This window comes from Rasamsonia emersonii, assembly GCF_000968595.1.
Source record: "Rasamsonia emersonii CBS 393.64 chromosome Unknown ctg1118621760098, whole genome shotgun sequence".
Classification (NCBI taxonomy): Eukaryota; Fungi; Ascomycota; class Eurotiomycetes; order Eurotiales; family Trichocomaceae; genus Rasamsonia; species Rasamsonia emersonii.
In genome coordinates this window covers 22,041-46,874 of record NW_013563189.1, presented here as the reverse complement: position 1 = coordinate 46,874, position 24,834 = coordinate 22,041, and the positions used below count along the sequence as shown (strand labels likewise).

Sequence of the window (24,834 nt, the reverse complement as noted above, 5' to 3'; positions counted from 1 at the left end):
GCTATGTTGCATTTAAATCTGGCTGCTGCCTTTTTTATAGATCTCAGCAGACGGAGAAGACTGTGGCCCTGATGTGGTCTGTTCTGATTCATCAATGGCCGATAAATAAAGCTCCTCATCCTGCGGACAGCGATGCTACTGACAGGGGCTGCGAACTGGGAGATTCTGCTCGTCCGAGTCTCTGCAGCCACACCATCCTATACAGAGGAGTCGAGTACATGATTGGCCGCGACAGTTAGGGGTTCCGGGACGAGCAGTCGGCATGCGACGTGTACCCAATCAATCATCAATCAGTCCTCCAGGATTCGACCACATAAATCTTCAGCGTGAGTTGATTCATTCGATTAATTGACTAGCTTAAATGACAAAAACAAGACAGGAAAAACAAGACTGGAAGAATGCGAGAAACAAATGAATTAGATCTATCCCGAAAGTCCTCTGCATCGAACGACCTTCTAGCAATCTATCATCAAAGTGATTATCGCCGTCTAACTTGTGTCTATCATCATAATCATCATTATCATCATGCCAGAGTCGTAAGCTGTCTCGTTCGTTCAAACGGAATCGTCCGTAGTCGTAGTCCCATGACTCTCCAGGTCTCCAGTAGCCGTGACCAGCACGCCCTTGTCCATCTCCGCGACCGCCGGCAGCGCTCCCTTCTCAATCTCACTCGGCGTGCGTGTTCCATTCGTCTCTCGCTCGAGTTCCTCGAGGAGCTCGTCCACCGTTCGACCGGATTCCTTGGCCTGTCGCAGAAGCTTGCGGTTGCGCAGCCGCCAGATGATGTGGCTGGTATAGATCCCCATCTCCAAGAGGAGGCTAATCGACACAAATGAGCTTCACTCCTGTTGGAAGTAGTCTGCTGAGGGGACAACTTACCAGAGGATGTACAGAACACCACCAAGGATATCGAATGACCCCTCTGCCGCTGTGCCATGCTAGTTAGCCTGGAGGGGTCTGTATGGCCTGGGAAGATACCTACCCAAAGAGAGCAGAGAGAAGAGAGCGCCCATGCTGTCAGTACACAGGAACACAAAGTCTGGGAAAAAAAAATCTCGTCAGCTTTAAGATCTTCACTAATGTTAGGGGCGAAATAACTGACTGATCCCAATCACTCGCCCATTCCTCTTCGCCAGTTCGAAGTAGGGGGGAATCAAGCCCAGCACAACCATGATGGTCGCAATGATCCCGAACATCATCGCCGGCCATGTGACGCCTCTATTGTACGGTGTCCGAAGAGTGAGGATCAAAAGCGCTTCGACGCCTCCACTCACAACGCATGCTGCAATCACCATAGCGATGGCCTTGAAACGGGTGTAATTGCTGTTGCGAGCATGGTCAATAATGTCTTGTCAGAAGCACGCATGGTGTCATGTCGATCCACCGGTTATAGTATAGGATCTGACCCCAGCTAACCCAGGAGAAGAACGCAAAGAGCTGAGGCTGGATCTGCAGGGGGATATTGACTTGCTATAGATTATCCTAGTTAGATAGTCCAGAAAAAAAAATCTCAAGCAAGAATGATCTGTGGCATGGGGCTCAAACCTGAAGGATCATATAGACACCGAACGGGATCCCACCTGAAAGCACAAGTCAGTATTACCCACGAAACACCCAACCAAAGACAGTCATACAGGTAGCCCACAAAACCATCATACTAGCCGGCAAGCCGTCCGTCTTCTTGTGTCGCCAGTTGTGCCAGATCTGCGGGACCAACTGGATGCACCAGAGGACCGTGCCGATCGTGCCCAACACGTTGGCCGCCACGGGGATATTCTCCGTCTCCGACATGGCAGTTCTTGGATTGGGTTTTTGGATGCTCTCAATTGGGTCTTGTTCTGTGGGAAATCACTGAACCCTGCCCAGTCAATGCATGGTCCAAGAGCATGGTTCCCCATGTTGTTTTTTTTTTCGAGTACAAAAGCGCAAGCCAGTAATAATAATAAGAAGAAGAAGAAGAAGAAGAATCGAGAAAAAAAATCATACATGTATGCTCTGTAGATAGAGCGTTCCTCCGTGTTGCTTCAAGAAGAATTCTAATGGCGTGCTAAATATCTGTCGTTGAACTAGAAATCAGATACTTCAACTTTTGACACGAAATCTCCATCCGAGAAAACTTCAACTAATAAGAAAGAAGAAGGGGAGGAAAAAAAAGAAAAGAAAAGAAAAAGAAAAAGAAGAAAGAACTCAGGTTGCTATCGAAGAGAAGATGATAACAAAGAAATAAAAGACAGCAGAGAGAAATATAAATACTCCTCGACAACGCATCCTCCTCCATCCTGCTAAGACGATAAACTAGGCCAAAAATGAAGAAAGAAATGTAAGACCATGATCTATCATCACAAACTGGAGAATCAACATCCAACCGGACCAGACACCAACATCAACCGTCGGGGAAGTGGGTTCCAGCGGTGTATTCGAGAACAACAACAGGGACCACGTCAAGAAGAAAAGAAAAGAAAAGAAAAGAGAAAAAAAGAGCAAAAACAGAAACATCCGATAGGCGCGTTTGGCTAAACAACCTGGGACCGGACTGAATCATTTGCGATCGAATGATGGGAAAACTACCGTAACGGGAAGGTCGGCGACAGACGGAGCAGACTCAGCAGAGGGGGGAAATTCACATTTGCACATTTTTTTTTCGCAACACCCCCCATGATCTGATCCATCATGGGGACAATCATCAGACAAGTCTCAAGGCCCGATCCCAATATGGAGGATAACTCGAGAAGCTAGAGGGGTCTGGATGAACCCGCAGATCACGGCCCTGTTCAGGTCTTCGGAACTAGAACAAGCTGGGTGAATCGCTTGAGAAGCGAAATCGCAAACGGGACCGGGTGTGGGTCCCCCAAGCTTTTCCAGAGGCTAACTGCTGCTTGCTCATTTTCAGTCTTCCTCACGAGTGAGTGACGAGTCTTGTCATTTGGCACGAGGGTGGCCACTGCCAGCGGTGATAATCTACTTAGTAGTGTGGGGAACCGGAACACACCCTTGAGAACGGGCGTTAGGCTTTAGTAAGATAATAGTCACCCGACAGGATTCGTTCAGATCTGCCCGACCGCTTTTACGTGCCATCGACGCGGCGACAACGGGCGCTTCAGACCTGGCCAGACTCCCTGGAATGGCGGTAAGGTTGGTCGGATGATCAATTCTATCTATAATTAGCGTGAGATGAGCTTATGTCGTTGTAAGCTTTCTTTACTCCGTACTCCGGAGTATGGTCACGGTTGCTGCTGAAGCTGAAGCTGTTCATGCATGCACCCCTCATTTTCCCACAGCTTTATACGGAGTATTTGGAGCTTGACGGAAAAACAAAATATTGGTTATATAATTACTTATTATAAAAAATTCTTAAATCAGAATATTAAGTAAAATTTACCCATTTTATCCTAATATAACAAGTACTGGAATCTACCCTGTAATCGACAAATCAATATATAACGTAATCAACCACCGAGCGACGAATACCACCGAGCGACGAATTTTCCTCCACCCTACCACTTCCTTTTTTCAACGCGTCATTTTATCACCACCACTATCAAAAATGCCTTTATCTCAAGAAAACCGAATTCAAATGGCTATTGCAGCTTATAAAAATCAAAAAGTCAAATCAATACTGAAGGCTGCAGAGATTTTTGGGGTGCCTGAGGCTACCCTTCGCGCTCGCCTTAAAGGAAGACAACCACGCGCAGAAACACGTGCTAATGGCCATAGATTAAAGGCTATTGAAGAGGAAACACTTATTCAGCGATTACTAGAGGCAGATAAACGAGGTTTTCCAATTCGGCCAGAGTTTCTGCGTTCAATGGCACAAATATTACTCCGTGAGCGTCTACAGGATCCTACTGCAGTCCTTGGCATCAACTGGGCTTATAAATTTGTCAAGCGCCATCCTGAGCTGCGTACAAGATATAATCGAAGGATTACATACCAGCGTGCAAAGCAGGAGGATCCAAGAGTTATAATACCATGGTTTCAAGCTGTACATGCAGCTATTCAGGAACATGGCATACATGAAGATGACATCTGGAATTTTGATGAAACTGGCTTTGCAATGGGGCTCTGCTCAACCTCCAAGGTTATTACTGCAGCAGAACGCAGTGAAAGGCCTCGTACAGTCATCCAGGGAAACCGTGAATGGGTTACAATCATTGAGACTGTGAGCTCAAAGGGGATTCATATACCACCAGTGATTATCTTGAAAGCAGCATCTCAACAGGCTGCTTGGTATCAAGAACCTACACTTTCCAAAGACTGGTGGATTGCAACTAGCGAGAATGGCTGGACAACAGATGAAATAGGCCTTCGCTGGTTGAAAGAGGTGTTTGAACCATATTCCAGACGCTATACAACTGGTGCAAGCGGTTGCTTATTCTTGATGGCCATAGTAGCCATTTAACTGCAGAGTTTGATACTTTCTGCAAGGAGAATGCAATTGTCTGTCTTTGCATGCCTGCACATGCCTCTCATCTCCTGCAACCACTTGATGTTGGTGTTTTTGGCCCGCTTAAGCGCGCGTACGGAAAACTGCTTGAAAAGAGAATGATTGCTGGCAACAACCATATTGACAAGGAAGACTTTCTATCCCTATATCCATCTGCTCGTGCAGAAGTGTTTACTCCAGACAATATATGCAAAGGCTTTGCAGGAGCTGGACTTAAGCCACTTGATAAAGAGCGGGTTCTTGCAAAGATTACCTTTCAGCTTCGTACGCCAACACCACCAGCTTCAGTTGAAAGTTCAGTCTCCTCTGCTTTTCAAACTCCTCAGAATCCTCACCAGCTGGATCACAAGGTTCGCAGCTTGCAAAAAAGCCTTAGTGCAAGAAAGCAAAAGCTTTCTAGCAGCCCAATGTCTCATATTCATCATCTTGAAAAGGCCGCGCAGATGGCAATGAATATGAACCTTCTTCTTCGAGATGAAATTAGGACTCTACGAGCTGAGACTGAGCGGAAAACTAGAAAGAAGGCAAGAAGGCGTGCTATTCTAGGTAATGATACCCTTTTATCTGTACAAGAAGGCCAAAATCGCATTCAGCAGCTTGATACGCAGCTTAATGAGAAGCTTGATGAGCCTACACCTATGCCTCAACGGCGAGCTCCACAACGCTGCAGTGGCTGTGGGACTATTGGACATACCATAAGGAATTGTCCTAATAAATAGCTATATATTCAACTACTAGATAGTCTAATTTAATTGTATTGGTGGTTGAAAAGCTTCAAAATTATAGTGGGTGCGGCGAAAATTCGTCGCTCGGTGGTATTCGTCGCTCGGTGGTTGATTACGTTATCCAGAACGGGAAGTTATCCTGTGATCCTGTCTTTCTGGCGTTGACGGGGCAATCTAGAGCCCAGCGGCTTTCCAGCCCGATAATATAAAAGCTTCGAATTTGATCAATTAAACCAAAAAAAGTTCCTTCTACTAGTTTTATTAATACTGTTCACAAATACACATATATAGCCTTGGGGGGAGAGATAAAGCCATCGAATCGAATACATTATACAGTGCAGTTCTTTTTCAAGTAAAAAAAAAAGAAAAAAAAAGAGAGAGCAAGGCTATGTAATACACTTAGGTAGGCATCTATAATCTACTTCTGCTAAGCTGGTACGAAGATGACAATTTAGGAGACCTCATTCTCCAGATCACGGGACGTCATTTGCTAATATTGAAACCGGTCAGCCAGACTCATGCCTTCTGCTCTATTTTTGTCCTCGTTATTATTTATTGCGATTACTTCCTGTTTCTTTTATTTTTTTTCTCTTCATGCTCTATTCAAAAGATAAAAAACAGACGAGGTCACTCCCATTGCACAACTATTCGCGAAACCACTATATCCATATCACACACAAGAATCCAACACAATTTCAGTCAGTCAGAGACGCCAGGAAGATAAGATCGTCAGGAAAAAAAAACAAAAACAAAAAAGACTTCAAAAATACAACGAAGCAGATTTTTGGATGCAACCGAACCAATCCATTCCGTTGCCATAAACACAAAAACGAAAAAAAAGGAGAACAGAATGTACGGTCGTTTTTTCCGCCGTACTCTGCCCCGCGTTAAAAGAAAAATCCCCCAGTATGAATACACAAGAAACAAACACCCGAATCCCGGAGTTCGTCAGCAGATGGGTTCGCTCAAGCTCCATTGCCGGAGCTTGAATCATGCGACGACTGGCAGATGGCCAGGGACGAGAGCTAGAACCAACAGGATCGAACGAAAGAAGAGCCCATCAGAACATGACATAACATATGCACCCAAAAGATCACACGAAGAAACCTGTGTTACAAGGGTATCAAAGGAAGTATATCTGTGTTGTTGGGGAGGTGGAGGAGGGCGAAGCGAAGCAAACGTCTCATCATAGCAGGATGAGGTAATTCGACGGCGCAATGCCAGTCTCCCCGTTTGCTCGCCGCGCCTGCCACCATCGACCACTGACATCCGACACTTCCAGTTCCTCGCCCTTGACAAAGCTGATTTCGTTCGCGTCGTCGGGATTGGCATCATATGAGTAGATGGCTTTCGCCCTGTAGGGATATTCTGTTGGCGGGCTGATTTCGCCAGAGGCATCCGCCCCAACGTTTCCATTGTTGTTGCCAGCTTGGACAGCTCCGAAGCCCGCTTGCGATGTGTTACGCTTATCGGACCCGGCTGCCCCGCCTGGGTAGCCTGACACGGGGGTTGACGTTTCAAATCCGCTGAGCTGGGCAGAGGTGTACATCTGAGGCGGCTGGTTGTCACCACGAGACCCAAAGGCGTTGGAGACCGGTCTGCTGTTGTGATAGGATCCATGCTCCTTGTTGAGTGCGAACGAGTCAATGAAGCCGCGGTGGGAAGCCTGCGGGGTAGAGCCGAAGTAGAATATCCACACAATCTGCGAAGAACGTTAGTAAATCGCCTCCTAAGACCAGTCCTAATTCCAAGAGAGAACGTCTCCATACAATAACCATGGATAAGAGGATAAACCCCGCAGCGGCGGCCTGTTTGGAGGCCTGCGGCTGATAGACCAAAGAATTCACAGCGAGAGTGGTGAGAACGAGACCCGTGGCAAGATATCCAACAACCTGCGAGCCATTAGCGCTGACCAGACTAAATAGCTAAAAAAAAAACAGATCCAGGGAGCGGAGAGTTCAGAGCGCCATACCGCAACGCCGTATACCAGGCTCGTGTCCGACGCGACGACAATGAAAATGCCGATGATGCAGCACAGCATGTAGACGATTGTCCACCACACGTAGGGCGGAAACTCAGTCTGTATATTGGCGATGACGGACGAAATGAAAGAGATCGCCCACGCGAGCTAAATCCAATGCTTGTCAGCAACATCCACCCCCCGCAGGTCCTTCATCCCAGGGAACTTGGCATGGCAACGTACCATCGATATGGAGATGGTCGCGAGGGCGAAAGGATCGCCGAAAACGTTGCTGACGCTAAACCTCGCCATTCCGCTTGCTTTGGGTTCAATGATCTGGCCGGATTTGCGTATAGAAGCTGAGGTGGAGACCATCAAGGTAAGGACGGGGGAGTGCGCGTCTCTCGAGAATCAGAGAACGCAATGACGGCGCGCTCGTCTTGTCGTCTTCTTGTGCGAGTTGTAGGGTCAAGAGTCGGATATAGTGGATCGCGTGTTGGCGCGGGAAGAGACGTATAGTGGACTTGGGGGCAGAAAAAGCCGTCCAAGTTGGACGACTGACTAGGCGGCGATCGAGACGTCGTGTACAGTGAATGGGAATGCCGGAACAGCGATAGGATCACCAAGAATGGAGAGTCGACACTGCGTCATACGACCAGGAACGGTGGGAGCAAAAAGGTAGCTGAAGAGAAAATGGGGGGTTTGGTAACGAGCGTGGGAGGGAAGCCAGCGGATCAAGGTAACACAGTCCCGACACAGCACCAGGCTGGAGAGAACTATGAAACACGAGACGAACAGAGGAGAAAGAGAAGGAGAGCAAAAGAGAGGACGGTGCCTGCAGCGGCAGAAGGAGACTGTCCAGCGGCGAGGACCACGGTGTCTCGAGAGCGGACAGGCTGGAAAAGGAGATGGAGAGGGCGGGTTGGGGGAGAATTAGCCGTTTCACCTGCAGCGCGCCCATTCGTGACAGAACAGCGTGCACGGACTGGGTGCTGCGGCCGCGCATTGGCCAGGGGGCAAAGAAGAATAATTGCTGCGGGCCTGGCCATCAGCCGATCCAGTTCGAGATCGCGGCGATCCATGCAACAGCAGCGAGGGACCATGACGCTTAGGCCGTCGCAGACAGTCCGACGATGGAGGACGAGAACCGCCTCAGGCGAATAGATACAACGGTTATCAGACTCTATCAGTTCTGAATGTCATCGACTCCTACTACACAGTTGGCGATATCTACCCTCCGCACAACAAGACTTTTGGTTGCTCAGCCAGCTTGGCTGATTACCAGATAATTGCCAATAATAATAATGGGGCTGAAAATATCAGCAATCGCCTTGGCAGCGGAGTAATGGGGTTGAACTTGTTGCACCGCCCAACCTGCTTCCCTTGCAGATAATGGATGTAAGGCATGAGATCTCGGATCTAAACCAGACCAAAAAAAAACGGTTCAGATCTTGTTAAACTGATGCATTACAACCTATTCCATCGACTCAGCCCTACGCCTCTACTGTTTGCGGATCCGCAATCACTACGAATTTCAATTGCGGTGTCTATACCGGCGGCTCCTGGTATTCCAGAATTTGCCATTCTTTCCGGGCTGGCGTCTGCACAGAATAATGCAGCGGGAGACGCGGCCTGGAACGTTTGAGATAAATAATCCTGTTCAGATCGGGCCGCCAGTCCCCAAGAGACGGGAGCAATATATATACCCGTCGCGATGTAGATCATAGCAGCCCTGCCGCAGCTAGTACTCTATGCAGATTTAGCGTGTTTCACAGGTAATGCCAGAAGGGGAAGGAAAGCATCAGTTCAGGATTAATTCTTTAAATTCTCTCAAGTGAGCTTTCTTAGATGTAGCAGCGTGGAAGACCCATCTCCATACGGAGACCGGCATAGAAGTGTTATGCTCTATGCCACAAACTCTTCTTGGGACAGGTGCTCTGATGTCCTGGTTCTTGATAGCGGTATGCAACAGTTCATTATTCGATAAGATCAGCTTAGCAGAAGCAACAATAGACGGAGCCAAGATTTCAGTTCGCGTGTCTTTCGCATGTGGCTGCCGCGCCCCTTTCATTCCATCTCGCCTTGATCAACAATATAAGGAAATGAGACCGCAACAAGGGTCCAGCCAAGTTCGACCCGATTGTCTCTTTAGAGAGAATCATCTGCGCTTGGTTTCGGATCCCTGTTGTTCCCTTCGCATTGACGGACCGATATTAGAGCTTCGGTCTTTCAGGTCCGCTGTCATTCCAAATAATGCTCTGCATAGTCGCTGGAAATGGAATGTGTCGACAAGAACAAGTGGCTTGACAGGTTCATAAAGCCACATCGAAATATTATCGTGCCTGCAGAGACCCTGATTGGCAGGCAGTGCAATCGAGACTGACATATAACAGCAATGCCAGGAGCGTAAGTAGCCGAGCATAGACACGGCGGAATGCAACACGTGCATTCCCTGTCGAAAAGAAAACACGTTCCATACAAATATGAAACGCTTGCGTAGGCTAGAGCTCGACGCCGACTGCTGATGGAATTGTGCCGCCCTGGAGCCAGAATCTCAAATCTCTCTCGCCCTTCTCTCCCGCGCAACTTCCGCCCTTTTGACTTCACGGTCAACCTCTTCCAATCGAGACTGCCACTCGGCCCAGCACTCGGCACTCCCAAGCAGCCCCAGTTCGTACCATCGCTGTAAAAGCCGTGCGCTGCGTATCCGCAATTCAGAGACTTCCTTCACCTGCTGTTCCTGTATTCGCGCCATCTTCTCGAGACGTGGTTTGAGCTCGATGAGAGCTGTAGAAGCCTTAGCTTCCGGTATAGGCAGGTCATTCAGAGACGTCAGCCGAGAGGCCGTTTCGGGGAAAGCAGATGCATATGACAGAACAATCGACGCGAGATTCTGAGTGCTCAGCCCTGCCGGGATGGTTTGTGGAGGCGTGGATTGGAAGAGTTCGGGAAATTTGGAGTCTATGTTTGGCCATATTGATTAGCTTTCATGTTCTAGATAGAGCAGGCATGATGATAAAAGGAGAGGAGAAGCTAACAAAGCTGAAGCACCTCCCGGACGACCGGTTTGCTCTTGCTCAAAGCCTCAAGGTCACTTTCCAAGCGTGCGAGGCGGCGTGCAACAGTATCTTCGAAGGTATCGGGTTTCGGAACCGTTGTAGGTTGCCCTGTCCATTTCGTGTCTCCGGTGAGAAGGTATTCAAGCCTCCGCAGGCGCGTCTCCAGGAGCTCAATTGTTGCTGCAGCTATCGCATCACTTTCAAGAGACATTGTAGGTATGGTGTGAAGGATTTCGTCTGATCCAATGCAAGGGGAGGCCTTCGTGTTTGGCTGGTTAGTCCAAGAAACTGTTTGTACGGAGTAGTACACAAGGGCGTTGCACTGCTGCTTAGCTTAGTCAGTCGACCCGCCTTAAACAACCATCTCATTTCCCGCCTAACTAGCACTCGCAATACGCAGGGAGTAGTAGGCCATCTACGGAGTACTAAGTGAACTACAATAATGTAAGCAGGACGTCCATCTCGAAAATAATAATACTAGTACAAATCACAGTGATCATTCTTATTGTATCATTGTGTTTACCGTGAAATCATTGTGAATCATGTAATACACAAATCTTCCTGTAGTAGTAACACTCGTAAAGCCAAAAACAGAACAACTCCCATGCTGATGTTCACAAAAACAGCCAGTCAAACAAGGCCAAACCTCATCAATCATCATGTCATGAAGAGAATTCAAAAGCAAACAACTTCACCAATTATTGACCAAGAGGTTCTCCTCCACCTGTTTCTTGCATCTCCTGCTCACGATTGGAGGACTCTTCTTCAAAAGAACTGACTTCATAGTCAAAGACATTCACTTTCTCATAAGAAGGAAGAGGCCCCCGATCCCCAGTTGTTGCCTGTTGCTCTCCTAGATATGATGGATTGCTAGTATTCAATGCCGGTTTAGCGTCATGGAAGGTTTCGCCCGTTTTTAAAGAGCTGTCCAAATTCTCGGCTTGAGGCATGCGCTCAGCCTCCTCGAGTTCAGCTTGGAAAGCCCGGTTGTCCGCATTAACAAATTCCTGCAAATTGAGAACAGTCAGCTTTAAACCGATCCAATCCAACCATGTCATAGCATGACATGATATTCATACCTGAAGTGCAGGGGGTAAAACATCCTCCTTGAAATTCACCGCATTGCTGTTGGCATAAACAAGCAAGATGTTGTTCGATTCTTCGCGGGCAGCTCGGAGCACCTCAATCTCTCGCACTTTGCGGGCAGTGTAACCGGCTACATCTGCATTTGGCGGTATGTCGAATCTCCTACTTCTTGTCCTCGATGCCTCTTTTGTTTTTTCGTCATCAGTTGAGAAGCTGATCCGCCACCATTGCCAGTCATCAGCTCGTCCATTTCCTTCCTCCATCGCGTCTTCAGGCTTGTTGGAAGCACTGCGCCTCAACACATAAGTCACATGAGGTGCAGTACACACGCCACGCAAAGTATATCTATGTTTAGGAGGTTCATCGGCGGAGGCTGATGGTTCTGTTAGAGTTTTCGAATAACTCCGCAGTGTTTCGAGGGCCTTCTGTCTCTGATCCTCGAGTTCTATTTCGCTCGTTAGACACATGGCCCAAAGTTTTCATCAGAATGTGAGCATGAATACCTTTCAGTCTTTCGTCAATCTTGTTTGAAATGGCACGGAGCTCGTGAGCCAATCGCTGTCCTTCCGCATTCGCAACCTCTGGACTCAGGGAGGCATCACCCACCCCGTCAGCAAGATATTTTGGCAGTGCAAGACGTGCTGCCGCTGCTGCCTTCTCCAGGACTTCTTTGGAAGTGAGTCCCTTTTTGGCAACGGCCTTCGAGACTGAGAATCGGGTCATGATGTTCTCCAGCTTGTCTATCTCTCTATACACATCCAGCCTTCGCATGCGGAATTCGCGAGAGATCTCTCGACAGGCATCTAGATATCGATCAGGATAGAAAACAGCAGGGATCTTGACACCGATTGATTTTGCTGACGGATCCGAACTCTCCAGTCTGATGGTGAGAATCTCCGCAACATGCTCCAGCCACACATCATCGAGCTCTTCACCAGGCCTGTCGGCCCATACAGCACGGTCGAGAACATCGTAGAGTGTTTGGCCATGTTCCGATTCTACGTTAGGATCGAGTATAAAGAATTCCTTTTCTATCGGCGTGTCCACCTCGGAAAGTGGCCGTTTCAGAGCATGTGAGGAAAAGATCGTCGATAATCGATCGTCAGGAGCCGCTCTAACTGCGGCCTCTTGCCAGGCCTCAAGGAAGTTCGAGACTCCGCCATCAGAGTCGTAACCGGACATCGACTTTATACTCGCGAGCGCGTCCGTGCTTCCAAACGCACGTTCCGTGGAATCCAGAAAGGCCATCAATCGTTGCGCTTCATCGAGTATATCGTCCCAGTCGCTATCTTCAGCATAGGACTCCTCCATCGACACGACCTTAGGCGCTTTGATCTGCTGGCCATTCCACCATTGCGGATCATAACCGTAGTCGGAAAGAACCCTTCTTCTTAGTAAAAGAGCCTCTCGAGCAAGAGGAATCGAATGGATGATCGTCAGAAAGCCTGCTAGATATTGGAACTCTTGGGATGGACGAAGAAACGCAGGTTCGTTGTTGATTCGCCGGCGGTCTTCCGGATCCGGGCTAATGATCACCTCCCGCGCGCTGGGATTGAACAGTGTCATCGCCCATGCGTTCTCATCGTAATGATCTCGAGTGGCGCGGCCGAAGTGAGGGGTGTTTGTCGTGGTAACACCACTCTCCTGAGGGCCAAAGTCCTGACCCAACGACATCGCTACTGCTTGTTGAAGATCACGTTCCTCGCGCTGAGCTGGAGTCAGATTCTGCTCCGCATTTCCTGTTCGTCCAGTGAAACGGTCAGATACTGTGAATAGACGTTCAATGCCGTGATTACAGCCAGCTTACCCGAAGCAGCCGGCCCGGATAGATCCATGCCTTCATATTTCGGCGCACTCGGGGAATCGCCTGTGTTCATCCTCGACGGGGGACGCGACGGAGGGGCTGAATAGCCAGTATTCAGGACAGGATCGGTATTTTCGATATTGAAAGCTAAGAAAGAAATGGAGTCAGCAACCTGAATGAGGCCTCCCACGTACAACTGCGTGATGAACTTACTGGGCACGGATTGGTTCCCATAAGGGTATGCAGCCGCATTGTTGAATGCTTCCCAGTCATTCTGAGTCTGTAAGTGTAATAGTTCAGTGAACGCACCGGTCTGCGGTTCTTTTCTGCAGACAGGCTCACCTGGGGCTGGACACAGGTGGGGTTCTCAAAGTAGGCATTGATGGCTTTCTGTGAATTGAGGTCATTTGCCTGGGCAGCGAATGCATTAGTGAAAGCCAGAAGTTGCATCGGGGAATAAGGAGAAACTGACCTTGAGAAAGCTGATGGCCTGCTCTCGCGACGTGCTTGTGAAGCTGACGAAGTTGGCAATGGCCTCCTCTGAGGGTTCGCCTGCCATTTTTCTTTGAGCGCGCCGCTTTTTTTGTGGAGCTCTGTACCAGTATCAGCCAGAGCAGTCAGCATTCAACATGCGACAATTGGATAAAGGAAGAAATATTCAAAACTGGTAGCTGGGCAATGTAATGATGCAGTCCAGGTAATAAATATCAATATAGCTCCCTCCCACATGTCAGTGTCCTAGACAGTCTACTATAGCTTCCCCCCGCCGCTTACCGCATGGAAGACGCGTGCCAAGCAAGGCAGCCCCACCCATGATCCCGCCCTGGTTTCCTGCCATTTCCGGAGTAGTCAACACGCTCTACCAGCTGGTTTCATGCAGCACGACTGTTTCCCCACGATTAACAACCAGAGAGTTACCTTTTAGGGTTAAAGTTGCAGCTTTTCCCTATTAAGAGGATGCAGCTTACACAGATACAATGGCATGTATGCCTGTCTCCTCCAGGCTGTTGTCGTTCTTTGACTGTGCTGCAATATTATCTCGAATAGAACAGATGCCTCACTCACTATAAAAGGATACTGATCGTCTTGAGAACAGCAGACTGAGAGTCTGTCAGCGCCTAGGAGTCCTAGGATCAAAGCAGCTTCCTCTAAGCAAACAGATACCCGAGACAGGAGATGAAAGCAGATTGCCCTCCTTGTTTCGGGGTTTATGACCAACCTATTTCTTTATGATTTTGATCTTCTCTAATCACCGTCTTTTATGCTATCGACTAATAGTTATGTTAGTTAAAATTGATTGCTTCCAGCGTCTGCGCCGACAGTTACCAATGGCTTGGGAAGTTGAGGGGATGACTACAACAGAAACAACTGGTGTGACTGAGCTTCAGGAGAATTGCAACCGAATCTAAATCACTGAAGCTCTCAGAGCAAGAATTTAGAAGAGACTAAACTATGAAGCAGTCACGGCTCGGTAGATCGGGAGTATTCGATTCGAAAAGCCGCCTAGTACGTGCCAGGTCTCCAGGTCTACGACCTGTCAGCTACTAGAAAAAAAACCAGGATGCGAAGCCTAGAGGCGTGCATTACTCTCACTTATATAGACTTTGTACCAAGCCGTCACAGAAGCCCTTGACTGAGTAACAAGGGCTTATGTTGGAGTTTACACTATATCCTTGGGTACCCCAATTCCGCATCCAACAATTGTGTAGAGCAAGGTCAGATAACTCCCTCACTTGCCAAGATAATAGTCCAAACTCCTCTTCCCAAGGCAGATGATATGTTCAATCCAGGTTTAAGGCCACCGTCCTCATGATTCAGTTGAAAAGGATACTACATAGATAACATGTACAGCTTGGCATGGCCTTGTATGGTCACACACCTGCAGGGACTAGCAAATTCATACTACACACCTCACAAATGGGAACCCAACCTCTGCACTAATTGAAGCCTGTGAAAGCGGTCTAAAGGTCTTATAACAAAGAAATCCTTGTGTAACAGTCTGTGTGGTCTGGCCCCGCACATACAAAGAAACAATAGAATCTTTGTATGTAGTTAGTTCCAGAAATTGAGAAGATATCCATTTACTGGAACAAAGCCCTTGTCCATAACAACCCATAAAGAATCCTTCTTGATTGAGGATCCTAAGGCGTGCCACTGCTGGGGGCCTGGGGCTGAATGTGAGCTGGGGCCGAAAGAGTGTTGGAGCTGAAAGTGATTCACCTTCCAACAAGTTTTAAGATCTTTGTCCTCCTTTTGAATCCTTCCATCATCCTTCTTATAATCTTCGTCGGAAGTGGACTATCTACTCCAGCTTCAACAAACACGATCAAGATACCCTGCTTCAGATCCGCACTCGTATCCTGAAACAAAAAAAAAAGAACTTTATAGTCTCCATGAAGGTCCTTACGCTATTCCTTTTCTTCTTCGCTGCCTCTCTCCAGGCTTACCCACAAGAACTACGGGATGGGTCTCTACTTGATTCCCGGGCTGACTGTGTCCCCGCTGGCGGTATGGATGGATATTTACAAAAAAAAAAAACCGGAATGTCAAAAGCTGACATGATTAATTCTTCAATCAAGCAGGTTCGTGCGCGAACGGGGAGAAATGCTGTCAAGTTTGCGTCGGTAAAAGATGCTTGCCCGTCTAGATACCGTTCAAGCAGTCGTATAGGGGGATTGTGCTTTTATGAATGAAAGGTGAGAGGACGACCCTGTCATACGAAAGGGCAAATCTTCGTAACTAAATATATAGGACAGTCGTTAAACATTCCTGCATGATGAATGATAAGAAATCCAGCCAGCCTTGAGATTGAATTAAAGACGACGAGGTGGAAAAAAGCAGCTTTGCAGACAGGGTTCCAAAATGGAGACATAGTTCTGAGATAGTTAAATGCGATAAACGCCAAATTGACTGACTGCCCAAAGAACTGAATTCAATCCGCTTAAAAACTAAAAGGGTTTTTTGTCCAATTAACGAGGATAGTCATCCCTTAAGATGGATCTACCTTTTTTACGGGAATTGGTATGTTGTTCGACATAAGTATTGTCTAGTTTGTTTAGAAATTGAAGGGGTTCTAGTGAAATAGAAATAAGACATTCGTAGATGCGTACCTGCACATACGGATAGCCTCGGCAGGCGAGCTACCTAGGTTTAGTTCATTGCGGAGATAGCCGCTGTTTGCGGGGAACCCCACACCCCCAACCAGGAGCTGGCAGCACCTACGAACACATTGCTGAGGAATCAATCATCATCAATCATCAATGAATTAATTGGAGTATCTTCCTCTGTTGCTATGTCAATTTTCTTTGTCGTATCCAATTCGTCGTATTGATTCTCTGCCCAGGTCCACGATTCTGCACGCGTTATTCTTGAAACCTGAGAACCCCCGTGCGCTATATAGGGGCACGCCAGTCCTAAACCGACTCGAGGCACGAGGAAGATATCCACACGAGAGGATGAATAGTGCCTGATATTAGGACTTTAAAAGTCGTCAATAAGGAGGGGAAAAATGCGGATTCATTGTCTCATCCGACCAGGAAGGACCGCAGGGTCCCGAATGCTGCAGCGCACCGGCTCCCTGGCTCAAAGGCAGCTGAACGTCACGCCGCTACAGTATCGCAGTCTGTTGACACAAAGCTATGCGCGTGGTCCTACAGAGGTATGGTTACTACTCACTGTCATGCCGGAATTTATCTGAAGGAAATGAGCATACAGCAATGGCTAACGGCAATGTCGCTCTGATGATGGGCGCTCGGTATTGTAGCCTCCTCTCTTCGAGCAGACTGTTCCAGAGCATTTCGCAACCATCGTTAATCGATACGGAGATCGACAAGCGTTCGTCTCGCCTCTTCTTCAACCCTATGCCTTGCGATCGTTTTGTACTGACTCCTCCTCGAAAGAGTAATCGCAAAACATCAAAATGAGCGACTGACGTACGACGCTCTTGATCGCAAAAGCAATGCGTTGGCAAGAGGATTGCAGTCCATTGGCGTTCGCAAAGGCGACAGAGTAGCGGTGATGTTGGGCAATTCCATCGAGTATGCAATTGTGCGTCTTCCCATCTCTACAGCAAGGAAATAATAATAGGTTACTTATTCCGTCAAACACTGACGTATGCACTAGGCAACCTATGCCCTTTTCAAGCTTGGTGCAATCCTGGTATGTAGATACCAGAAAAGCAGATCTATCAATGGAATAAAAGAAGTCAAGCTGACCACTGTCAGGTACCACTCAACCCGTCTTTCAATGCCAACCAGGTCGTCGCTGCCTTAAGCCACCTTGAGGCGAGCCATTTAATCATCAGTACCGAAGCGAACCTACCACGACGCGAACCCAGGAACAATATGCCCCTTTTGAAGCACATCGTCCCCGACCTGGATGCGGCCAAGGTCGAATCGCAATTGATACCGTCACTAAAAAAGATAGTGATCGTGGATAATTCCTCCGGCAGAGTAGACATATCCCCGTACAAATCGTTAACCCCATACTCCTCAATTATGTCTGAGTTGGTAGCAGACGGTCGACCATTGCCGCCTCAAGGCCTCTCTCTCCATGACATTGTCAACATTCAGTTCACATCGGGAACAACGTCCATGCCTAAAGCAGCCTGTCTGAGCCATCGGTCGATCCTGAATAACGGCGCCCAGATTGGTGATCGGATGCTCCTCACCCCGGAAGACATCGTGTGCTGTCCTCCGCCGCTTTTTCACTGTTTCGGCTGCATATTAGGGTACATGGCAACGGCAACACACGGTTCAGCCATCGTTTTCCCCTCCGAGTCTTTCAACGCGAAGGCAGCGCTGAAAGCTGTCCAGGAGGAAAAATGCACAGCGCTCTACGGCGTCCCGACAATGTTCATTGAAGAACTGGGGTTGCTGGAGAGCGGAGAGGTGCCGCATGAAGGGTTTCAGTATCTGCGGACCGGCATCGCTGCCGGCAGCAGTGTCCCCGCCGAGCTGATGAAGAAGTTGCACAAGACGCTGAATCTGACGGAACTGACCATCTGCTATGGCATGACGGAGACGAGTCCCGTGTCAGCCATGACGACGACCGACGACCCCATCGAGAAGAGAATCAACACTGTCGGGAGACTCATGCCCCATGTCGAAGCCAAGATCGTCAATCCTCACAACAAGAGCGAAATCCTTCCTGTCAATACCAAGGGCGAACTGGCTGTCACAGGATACTTGCTGATGAAGGAGTACTGGGGCGCACCCGAGAGGACGGCCGAAGTGATGATCCCAGACGAAGAAGGGAAAATCTGGATGCATGTAAGTCATAACCCATACCCATACTCATCTTCAACAATTCCATATATATATTATATACTAAATGCCTTCCTTTCTCGTTGTTTTTTCTGTTCAACAGACAGGAGACGAGGCCAGCATGTCCCCAGACGGCTACATCACCATCACAGGACGAATCAAGGACCTGATCATCCGCGGCGGTGAGAACATTCACCCGCTGGAGATCGAGAACTGTCTCCTCGCCCATCCGGCCGTGTCCGAGGTATCCGTCGTCGGAGTCCCCGATGAAAAATACGGCGAAGTAGTGGGTGCATTTGTTGTCCGGAAGAGCAGCAGCAGCAGCAGCGGTAATACTGGACAGGAAGAGAAGAAAGAGCCCAACAAAGACGTAAACCTAATAGAAGAATTGAGGGAGTGGGTGCGCGAGAAATTGAGCAATCACCTCGGTAAGTCTTCACGTTCATCCTCATATTTTTTTTTTAAAAAAAAACCTCCTGACTCTGACTGACCATTTCATTTACTAATCTCATTTTCTAGTCCCGAAATACATCTTCTTCCTCCCAAACTCAGACGCCTTCCCCAAGACTGCCAGTGGGAAAATCCAGAAATTCAAACTCCGCGAGAGGGCGATTGAGCTTCTGAAGGACTCCTCCTCCGCTTCCTCCTCCGCCTCCTAGGAGGTTCGCTGATACAGCTAGTAAACAAACGCACGACTGGCGGAATGGAATACAAATAGGTAACAAGGGGACGTCACTCTGTCTCTTCAGAAATATCACATTCGCAGAATTTCTCTGTCGAAAGGTTCTGGTCTCGAAACTGCCGTTGGTGATATTGGATACTGGCAAAGATATATCTCCTTGTCTCTCTACCTCTCTATATATTGCCTTTATATTCAAGTTTAGAACTTAGGGATAGAAGGTAGGACTTTAATATTCACACATCAGAACAGAAAATAATCACGCCGTCTATATTTCTATAGTCAGGTAAAGCCGCCACACGTACGGGACACCGGAATTACAATATCCATATATGATCAAGTCTGCAGCTTCCTGCAAACGGAAAGGACTCGTTAAGACGAGTCAATATTTGTTCCAAAATCCAAGAAGCGCCAGAGAGATATGTTCTCTCAACCCATGCGTCTCTTTTCCGGTGGTAAATGATTATGTACCTTCTGCACTTTCATCTGGCCAGCATGCTTGCCACTTCCTTTGGCCGCATCGATCGAATTAACCGGTTTGACCGTGTCCTTCGGGTCAGGACAACAGCATTCGATTCTGCTCACCCACCGGTCCCTCAGGGCATCATGGATGGTTATTCTCCTCTCCGGATCTGGGTGCAGCATTCGCAGGACAAGACGCTTGAGAGCCGCCTTTGGAAGAGCTGAGAAAATTCGACCGCATGAAGGGTACTCTGTTTCGGTAACAATTCCATCCGGTTTCTTTAGCAGGAAATTGTCCCAGCCAGCAATGAATTTGGCATAATTGACGTCTGTCAACCTCGCAGCCTGCCAAGGTGTGCCGCGGAAAGAAAAGTGCCAAGCAAACGATGGCACAGGACCAGACATCAAGGGGGCGGGGATCGTAGTCACCTGTACCCTTTTAATGAGAAAGCGATTAATGTGAAGCAGGGAAGAAGCGCATCATGTACCTGTCTTGGCCAGAACTTCCGGCGCAATGTAAGGTAAGCTACCACAGATACCCGGTGAGCATTTTCGAACCTCCCCCATTGCCTTGCCACACTCTCCACCGGCAGACCGCAGGCCGGGATGAATACCACTGAAGACTTCAGAGACGCCGAAGTCTGTGATCTTGAGATGTCCTTCGCTCGAAAGAAGCAGGTTCTCAAGCTTGATGTCACGATGCGCGATCCCGTTCTCGTGCAAATAGGCGACGCCTTGCAAAAGCTGTTTGAACAGACATAGGTTGTCTTCTTTTTGCAGATAACCTCTCTGAACCAGCGAATAGAGATCCCCATATGAGCAGTACTCCATGACATGATTCCAGCGGCCAGCGTGGCTGCAGAGACGCACTGTTTTCACAATATTCGGATGATGGAGGCTGTTGGCTATGCTGAATTCAGACTTGACCTTCTGCTCATACTCCCTTTCCGTTTCGTTTCGGCCGCGTTTGCGGAATTCTTTGACCGCGTACGGGACGTTTTTGGAGCATCCTTTCCTGTACATTATCTTCACTGTGGCTGTAGCTCCTTTCCCGATTTCCTTTCCCCGTCTACCCGGTATCCTACTCGCACTGACAAACTCCTCGCTGAGCTCGCACAAGTCTACATGAAAATCCTCAGGGAGGCTTGCACTCATCCGACGGGCCTTCAACCCGACCCCGGAGTTGGCAGGGAAAGCAAAGTCCGGTGTTTCACGTTGTGTTTTCGTATTACCCAGACTAGGAGAGCGCAGTATCCTGTCATTATGATCTCGTGGTCGCGAAGCAGCTGCAAACTTGATCCTCTCTTTCAGACTTCGCCCTGTAGTTGTCCTTCCTGGCTTCGGAGCTTCTCGTAAAGGTGCAGAGGTTCCAAAAACCCCAGTGGCACCAGAATCAGACATGTCAAAGGGCGAAAATGAGGATCGAGGAGAGTTAGATGTCGAGGTATGTTGGGAGTTTTGGGAATTGTGAGCGACTGGACCTATCCAAGCACTCCCAGTTCCATCACCGATGCCGTTCGGAGAAGTGCCCAAGCTTGACGTCCCTTGTGTATCCTCATTTTGTTGCACGTTGCGACGGAAAATGGATTTGAAGGATTGAGATGCCGCCCTTAATGGAGATAGTTGACTGGACGGGCTTGATGCGGTTGATGAAACTAGCTGCTCACCTCTGTCAAAGGAGGGTTTTCGAGGTGTCAATGGTGGAGTAACAGTGTTGATGATTAATGGATCTGCACTCGCATGGTAGGGTCCAGTATGCCCGCTCTTTGGTGTGAGAGTGTCATGACAGTTTTCCGGGATGGCGAGCGGAGATAACAACCCGTTCGAAGGGGTGAGAGATGGGGCATGGCAGCCGGGGCTCACATCTTCTTGGTTAACCGTCTTCGGCGGATTCGTAGGACAAGAATCTGTAAGCGCAGTTTTGGCGCCGACATCGCTTTGCATCCTTGTGAGGCCCGATATCTTTAGGCCATGGTTAGGCCGCAGCGGCTCAGTCTTGGACAAATACATAACAGGGCCCTCAGACATTGCAATGTTGTATGATGAAACTAGCAACCGTGAAGATGAAGGTCTGATCTTGACTGCTTAGGATCAAAAGAGGCACAGACTTGAATCTGGAAATTGTACTCAAGGACTTTGCATTTGAGGACAGACAGATGGAAATAGAGTGAACGCCCAGCCTAGGTCGTGGAAGATGACTAAAGAGGTAATGGAAGGACTATAGTCGCGCACGTCAGAGAGGAGGAACTCGTCCAGCGAGGTCAAATAGATTCTTGTGAGTCAACTGCAAGCAACTGTGCAGAATATGGCCGAATGTAACAAAGGCAAATCTCAAGTAACAGAGTCTAGAATGACTTGAAGGGCGAATTCTTGAAAGCGTGGTTGGAAATGATAAGCTGCTAGGACAGGAAAGAGCAGAGAACTTCCAACACCTGCCTAGCTGGTGCTTGCTTTAAATGATAAATGTCGCAACAGGCACCGAGAGAGCCAAGCCATCCTGCCCGCCAAGAAGTGCCGACAACTGGCAGGAAAGGGGAGAATGGATGAATGATTGACAAGAAACTTGGCAGACGACTTGTATGCGATCTGATCCTGGTCTCGACAGGGGTGTTCCTGTCCCATGGCTTGTCTGGGGTTCTCTCCCCCCACACGCCCTCCAGAATTTTATCATCCATGATAGTCTTAGTTTATTTTTGTCGACACTAACCATGGCGCAGGTATTAGACGCTGCTAATGGGGTTAACATGACTGCCTAAATCCAGGCATCCGGCATTATTTAACCAGTTCGGGTTCCAAAAATGCTTCCGGTAGGGTTGCCAAGCTGCATTTTGCACTTTTTTGCAGATCGTGTATGGGTCTGATTCCGATCGTTACACGTAAGAGCGAACTAAGCCAACGAACTAACCCAGGGGCTTCAAACCTTCAACTGGGTCCATGCAGGCGCAAAAAGGAGAAGGCTGTGTCCAGCCGCAAAGCCTCACAAGCCAAGCATTTTTGTTCGAGCATACTCTCTGTACATGTAAGCTGCCTCCGTGTCTCCTGATTATATGGTGACGCCGAGATCCCATGCCAAGAGCTTGGCATCTGCCAAGACCCGGCGGAAAGGTCGGAGGTCGTGCCCAGCAAGAGAAGTTATCTAGCGTAGTACAGAGTACAGTACGAGACTTGCTCAATGCGCAGTAAACACGTCATGAATGTTACGTTGGAATGTGAATTGATCCACTGGATTCTTCTTCTTTGAACGTCCAAGTTTCAGCTATTCATGTACTTCACATGAAGGGGATCTCCGCAAAATGACCAGAACCCGCAAAGGATACACGAAAAAATACAGTAAATTGGATTCAGAAAGCCAGGAAGTGATTATACCAGCTTAATGATCAACTGTCAATAAGTGAACGGACCTAGAAATTCACCTTGGAGGTAGGAACAGGATTTCCGACAACAGAGCGGTCCTGCTTGTTGGACATCAGGATCTCTGTAAGAAAGCTTGACACAGGGGACCTTGTCAACAATTCAAGCCATGAGAACTTCGAGCGGATTCCTTAGTCCCTTCAAGCTGTGAGCACATCGAACATGCGGGATTCTTCTAAACACGCCTTCTTTTTCCGTGCTCTGCATAAAGTGCTGCCACTCTGGGGGATTGCTCCCAAGCCCGTTTGCTTTTGAAGCTCACAAGTAATAACGTGTCATGCATCTCATCGCGAGATGTACCTCGAGGACGACCGGGAGGGGCCGTCTCAACCGGAATAGTTTCAAAGCGAGTAACGTAAGGACTGCGATCTGCGTGCTGCTGAACTTGGGAGAGAAGTGTGTCCAGACGATGGACTCTCGCCGAAGAATGGGCGCTCTCGTTCATCGATTCTGAGGATGGCGATGTGGTCGATGCTTCGAGGTTTCGGGACATCTGAGATGCGAAGAGGAATATCATACACGAGAGAGGTTTCTCATGTCTCTCCTCGGAATCGTCACTGCCAGTCGCACCATACTTTCGAGCCTTATCAAATAACATGCCGACCTGGGTATCTGGAAAACGTGACCAACCAGCAGGAAAGAATGTGGAACGTTACGAGCAACTTGTTGATAGGGACGGGCTTGCTCAAGATATCTCATTGTGACGTGAGCTACTGCCGGTCCATCCGGCTGACCAACTCTGGACATCACAAGAGCTTTCCCCGCATTTGAGATAGAACTAGGCTGCAACGCGTCTAGAACTGATGATCTCCTGTCAATGAATGGACAGAAACCGGTGTGGTGCTTAGGCTGGACTGGACTCAGGACAGGGATGCGCAATGAGCATTTAGCCATCCTAGCTCCTCAACCCCGCTTTCTGAACATGTCTTCAAGCTGCAATCACCGCTTCCCAACTTCCAGGTGGACGCGCTAACGAGTATGAATCAAGACCCTGTCGAGAGTAAGGTTGCCTCTTCCGGACATTCGTGCCATTGGAAGAGAGGTGTAATTTCCTGCGAACTCTAGACGTCGCAAGATTCGATGAGGCATATGTTTCATATGATGAATTGGGAGATACAGAATACTTGGGAAAGCCAGCCTCTCCGGTCTGATATGATCCCTCCCAAGAGTATGGAGCGACAGCTCAAAAGTCTTGTATCCCCGTTTCCCCTTTTAATCTGGACTTAGGATCCTCGCCTTCGTGCCCATCTTCAATGATCCATTCAGGCTCTTCTTCATCAAAGTATCGCTCTTGTTCCTCGTTCCAATCATCATACTCGTCATTCTCGTCCACGGTCTTGTAGTCGAAGTCGTAATCTGCGCCTCTCAAGAAGCGCAGCTCCATCTCCTCGCGCCAGCGCTTTTCGCCCTCTTCCTTGGTAGCGGGTATATCGTCTTTGTCCTCGGCGATGATTTCACCGTTAGGTCCGCGCCTGTAGCTGAACATCGCGTTAGGGTCCGGGTTAGCGAGGGCTTCCATCTTAGCCTCTGATCGCATCAGATCGGCATGCAGAATGCCGGAGAAGCCTTTGGCACGTCCCTCGGCCTGTCTTTCTTCAGGCGTCTGGAAACGACGGATGAGGCGATCGTATAGTAAAGGGTCTACACAGCTGCATGTTAGTCTCGAACAGGTTCAGTGCTTCCTGGATCAGTGTGACAGGCAAAACGAGGAAAGAGCATGCGGACCGGCCATCTCGAGATCTGCAGAGAAATACTCTGGATGCTTCTCCAGGTAGCGCTTCCGGCGATTCTTCACCTGGATTGAAGCCGGAGGCCTCAACTGAGGCGTGTCCGATTTCCCATCTGATTTCCCATCCGATTTCCCCTCGGAAGCAGCTGCATCTTTTGAAGCCTGCGTCGTAGGGAAGCCTGTGTTCATGGGGAAGTACGGCATATTTCAA

General features: G+C 48.6%; 7 protein-coding genes across 7 annotated transcripts; 2 read left to right on the top strand and 5 right to left on the bottom strand.

Annotated features, from left to right (window-relative positions):
- Positions 1-554: 554 nt before the first annotated feature.
- T310_4189 (PQ loop repeat protein) lies at positions 555-1,013 on the bottom strand (the record flags this gene model as incomplete). The annotated part of the gene is made up of 3 exons (XM_013472948.1): positions 555-819; positions 880-928; positions 983-1,013. 3 exons carry the CDS (start codon positions 1,011-1,013, stop codon positions 555-557), a joined length of 345 nt encoding a protein of 114 aa, XP_013328402.1.
- Positions 1,014-3,544: 2,531 nt separating this feature from the next.
- Positions 3,545-5,163, top strand: T310_4188 (uncharacterized protein; the record flags this gene model as incomplete). The annotated part of the gene is made up of 2 exons (XM_013472947.1): positions 3,545-4,355; positions 4,406-5,163. 2 exons carry the CDS (start codon positions 3,545-3,547, stop codon positions 5,161-5,163), a joined length of 1,569 nt encoding a protein of 522 aa, XP_013328401.1.
- A 1,192-nt stretch (positions 5,164-6,355) lies between these two features.
- Positions 6,356-7,504, bottom strand: T310_4187 (High osmolarity signaling protein sho1; the record flags this gene model as incomplete). The annotated part of the gene is made up of 3 exons (XM_013472946.1): positions 6,356-6,871; positions 6,939-7,094; positions 7,373-7,504. 3 exons carry the CDS (start codon positions 7,502-7,504, stop codon positions 6,356-6,358), a joined length of 804 nt encoding a protein of 267 aa, XP_013328400.1.
- Positions 7,505-9,683: 2,179 nt separating this feature from the next.
- Positions 9,684-13,916, bottom strand: T310_4186 (uncharacterized protein; the record flags this gene model as incomplete). The annotated part of the gene is made up of 8 exons (XM_013472945.1): positions 9,684-10,090; positions 10,168-10,476; positions 10,937-11,195; positions 11,268-11,719; positions 11,778-13,013; positions 13,082-13,358; positions 13,421-13,671; positions 13,853-13,916. 8 exons carry the CDS (start codon positions 13,914-13,916, stop codon positions 9,684-9,686), a joined length of 3,255 nt encoding a protein of 1,084 aa, XP_013328399.1.
- Positions 13,917-16,586: 2,670 nt separating this feature from the next.
- On the top strand, positions 16,587-19,001 carry T310_4185 (Long-chain-fatty-acid--CoA ligase; the record flags this gene model as incomplete). The annotated part of the gene is made up of 5 exons (XM_013472944.1): positions 16,587-16,736; positions 17,201-17,236; positions 17,302-18,348; positions 18,446-18,770; positions 18,862-19,001. 5 exons carry the CDS (start codon positions 16,587-16,589, stop codon positions 18,999-19,001), a joined length of 1,698 nt encoding a protein of 565 aa, XP_013328398.1.
- Positions 19,002-19,450: 449 nt separating this feature from the next.
- On the bottom strand, positions 19,451-21,511 carry T310_4184 (Serine/threonine protein kinase PRR2; the record flags this gene model as incomplete). The annotated part of the gene is made up of 3 exons (XM_013472943.1): positions 19,451-19,912; positions 20,042-20,227; positions 20,354-21,511. The coding sequence occupies 3 exons, from the start codon at positions 21,509-21,511 to the stop codon at positions 19,451-19,453; spliced, it is 1,806 nt and encodes a 601-aa protein (XP_013328397.1).
- Positions 21,512-24,077: 2,566 nt separating this feature from the next.
- Positions 24,078-24,827, bottom strand: T310_4183 (uncharacterized protein; the record flags this gene model as incomplete). The annotated part of the gene is made up of 2 exons (XM_013472942.1): positions 24,078-24,535; positions 24,620-24,827. The coding sequence occupies 2 exons, from the start codon at positions 24,825-24,827 to the stop codon at positions 24,078-24,080; spliced, it is 666 nt and encodes a 221-aa protein (XP_013328396.1).
- Positions 24,828-24,834: the final 7 nt, after the last annotated feature.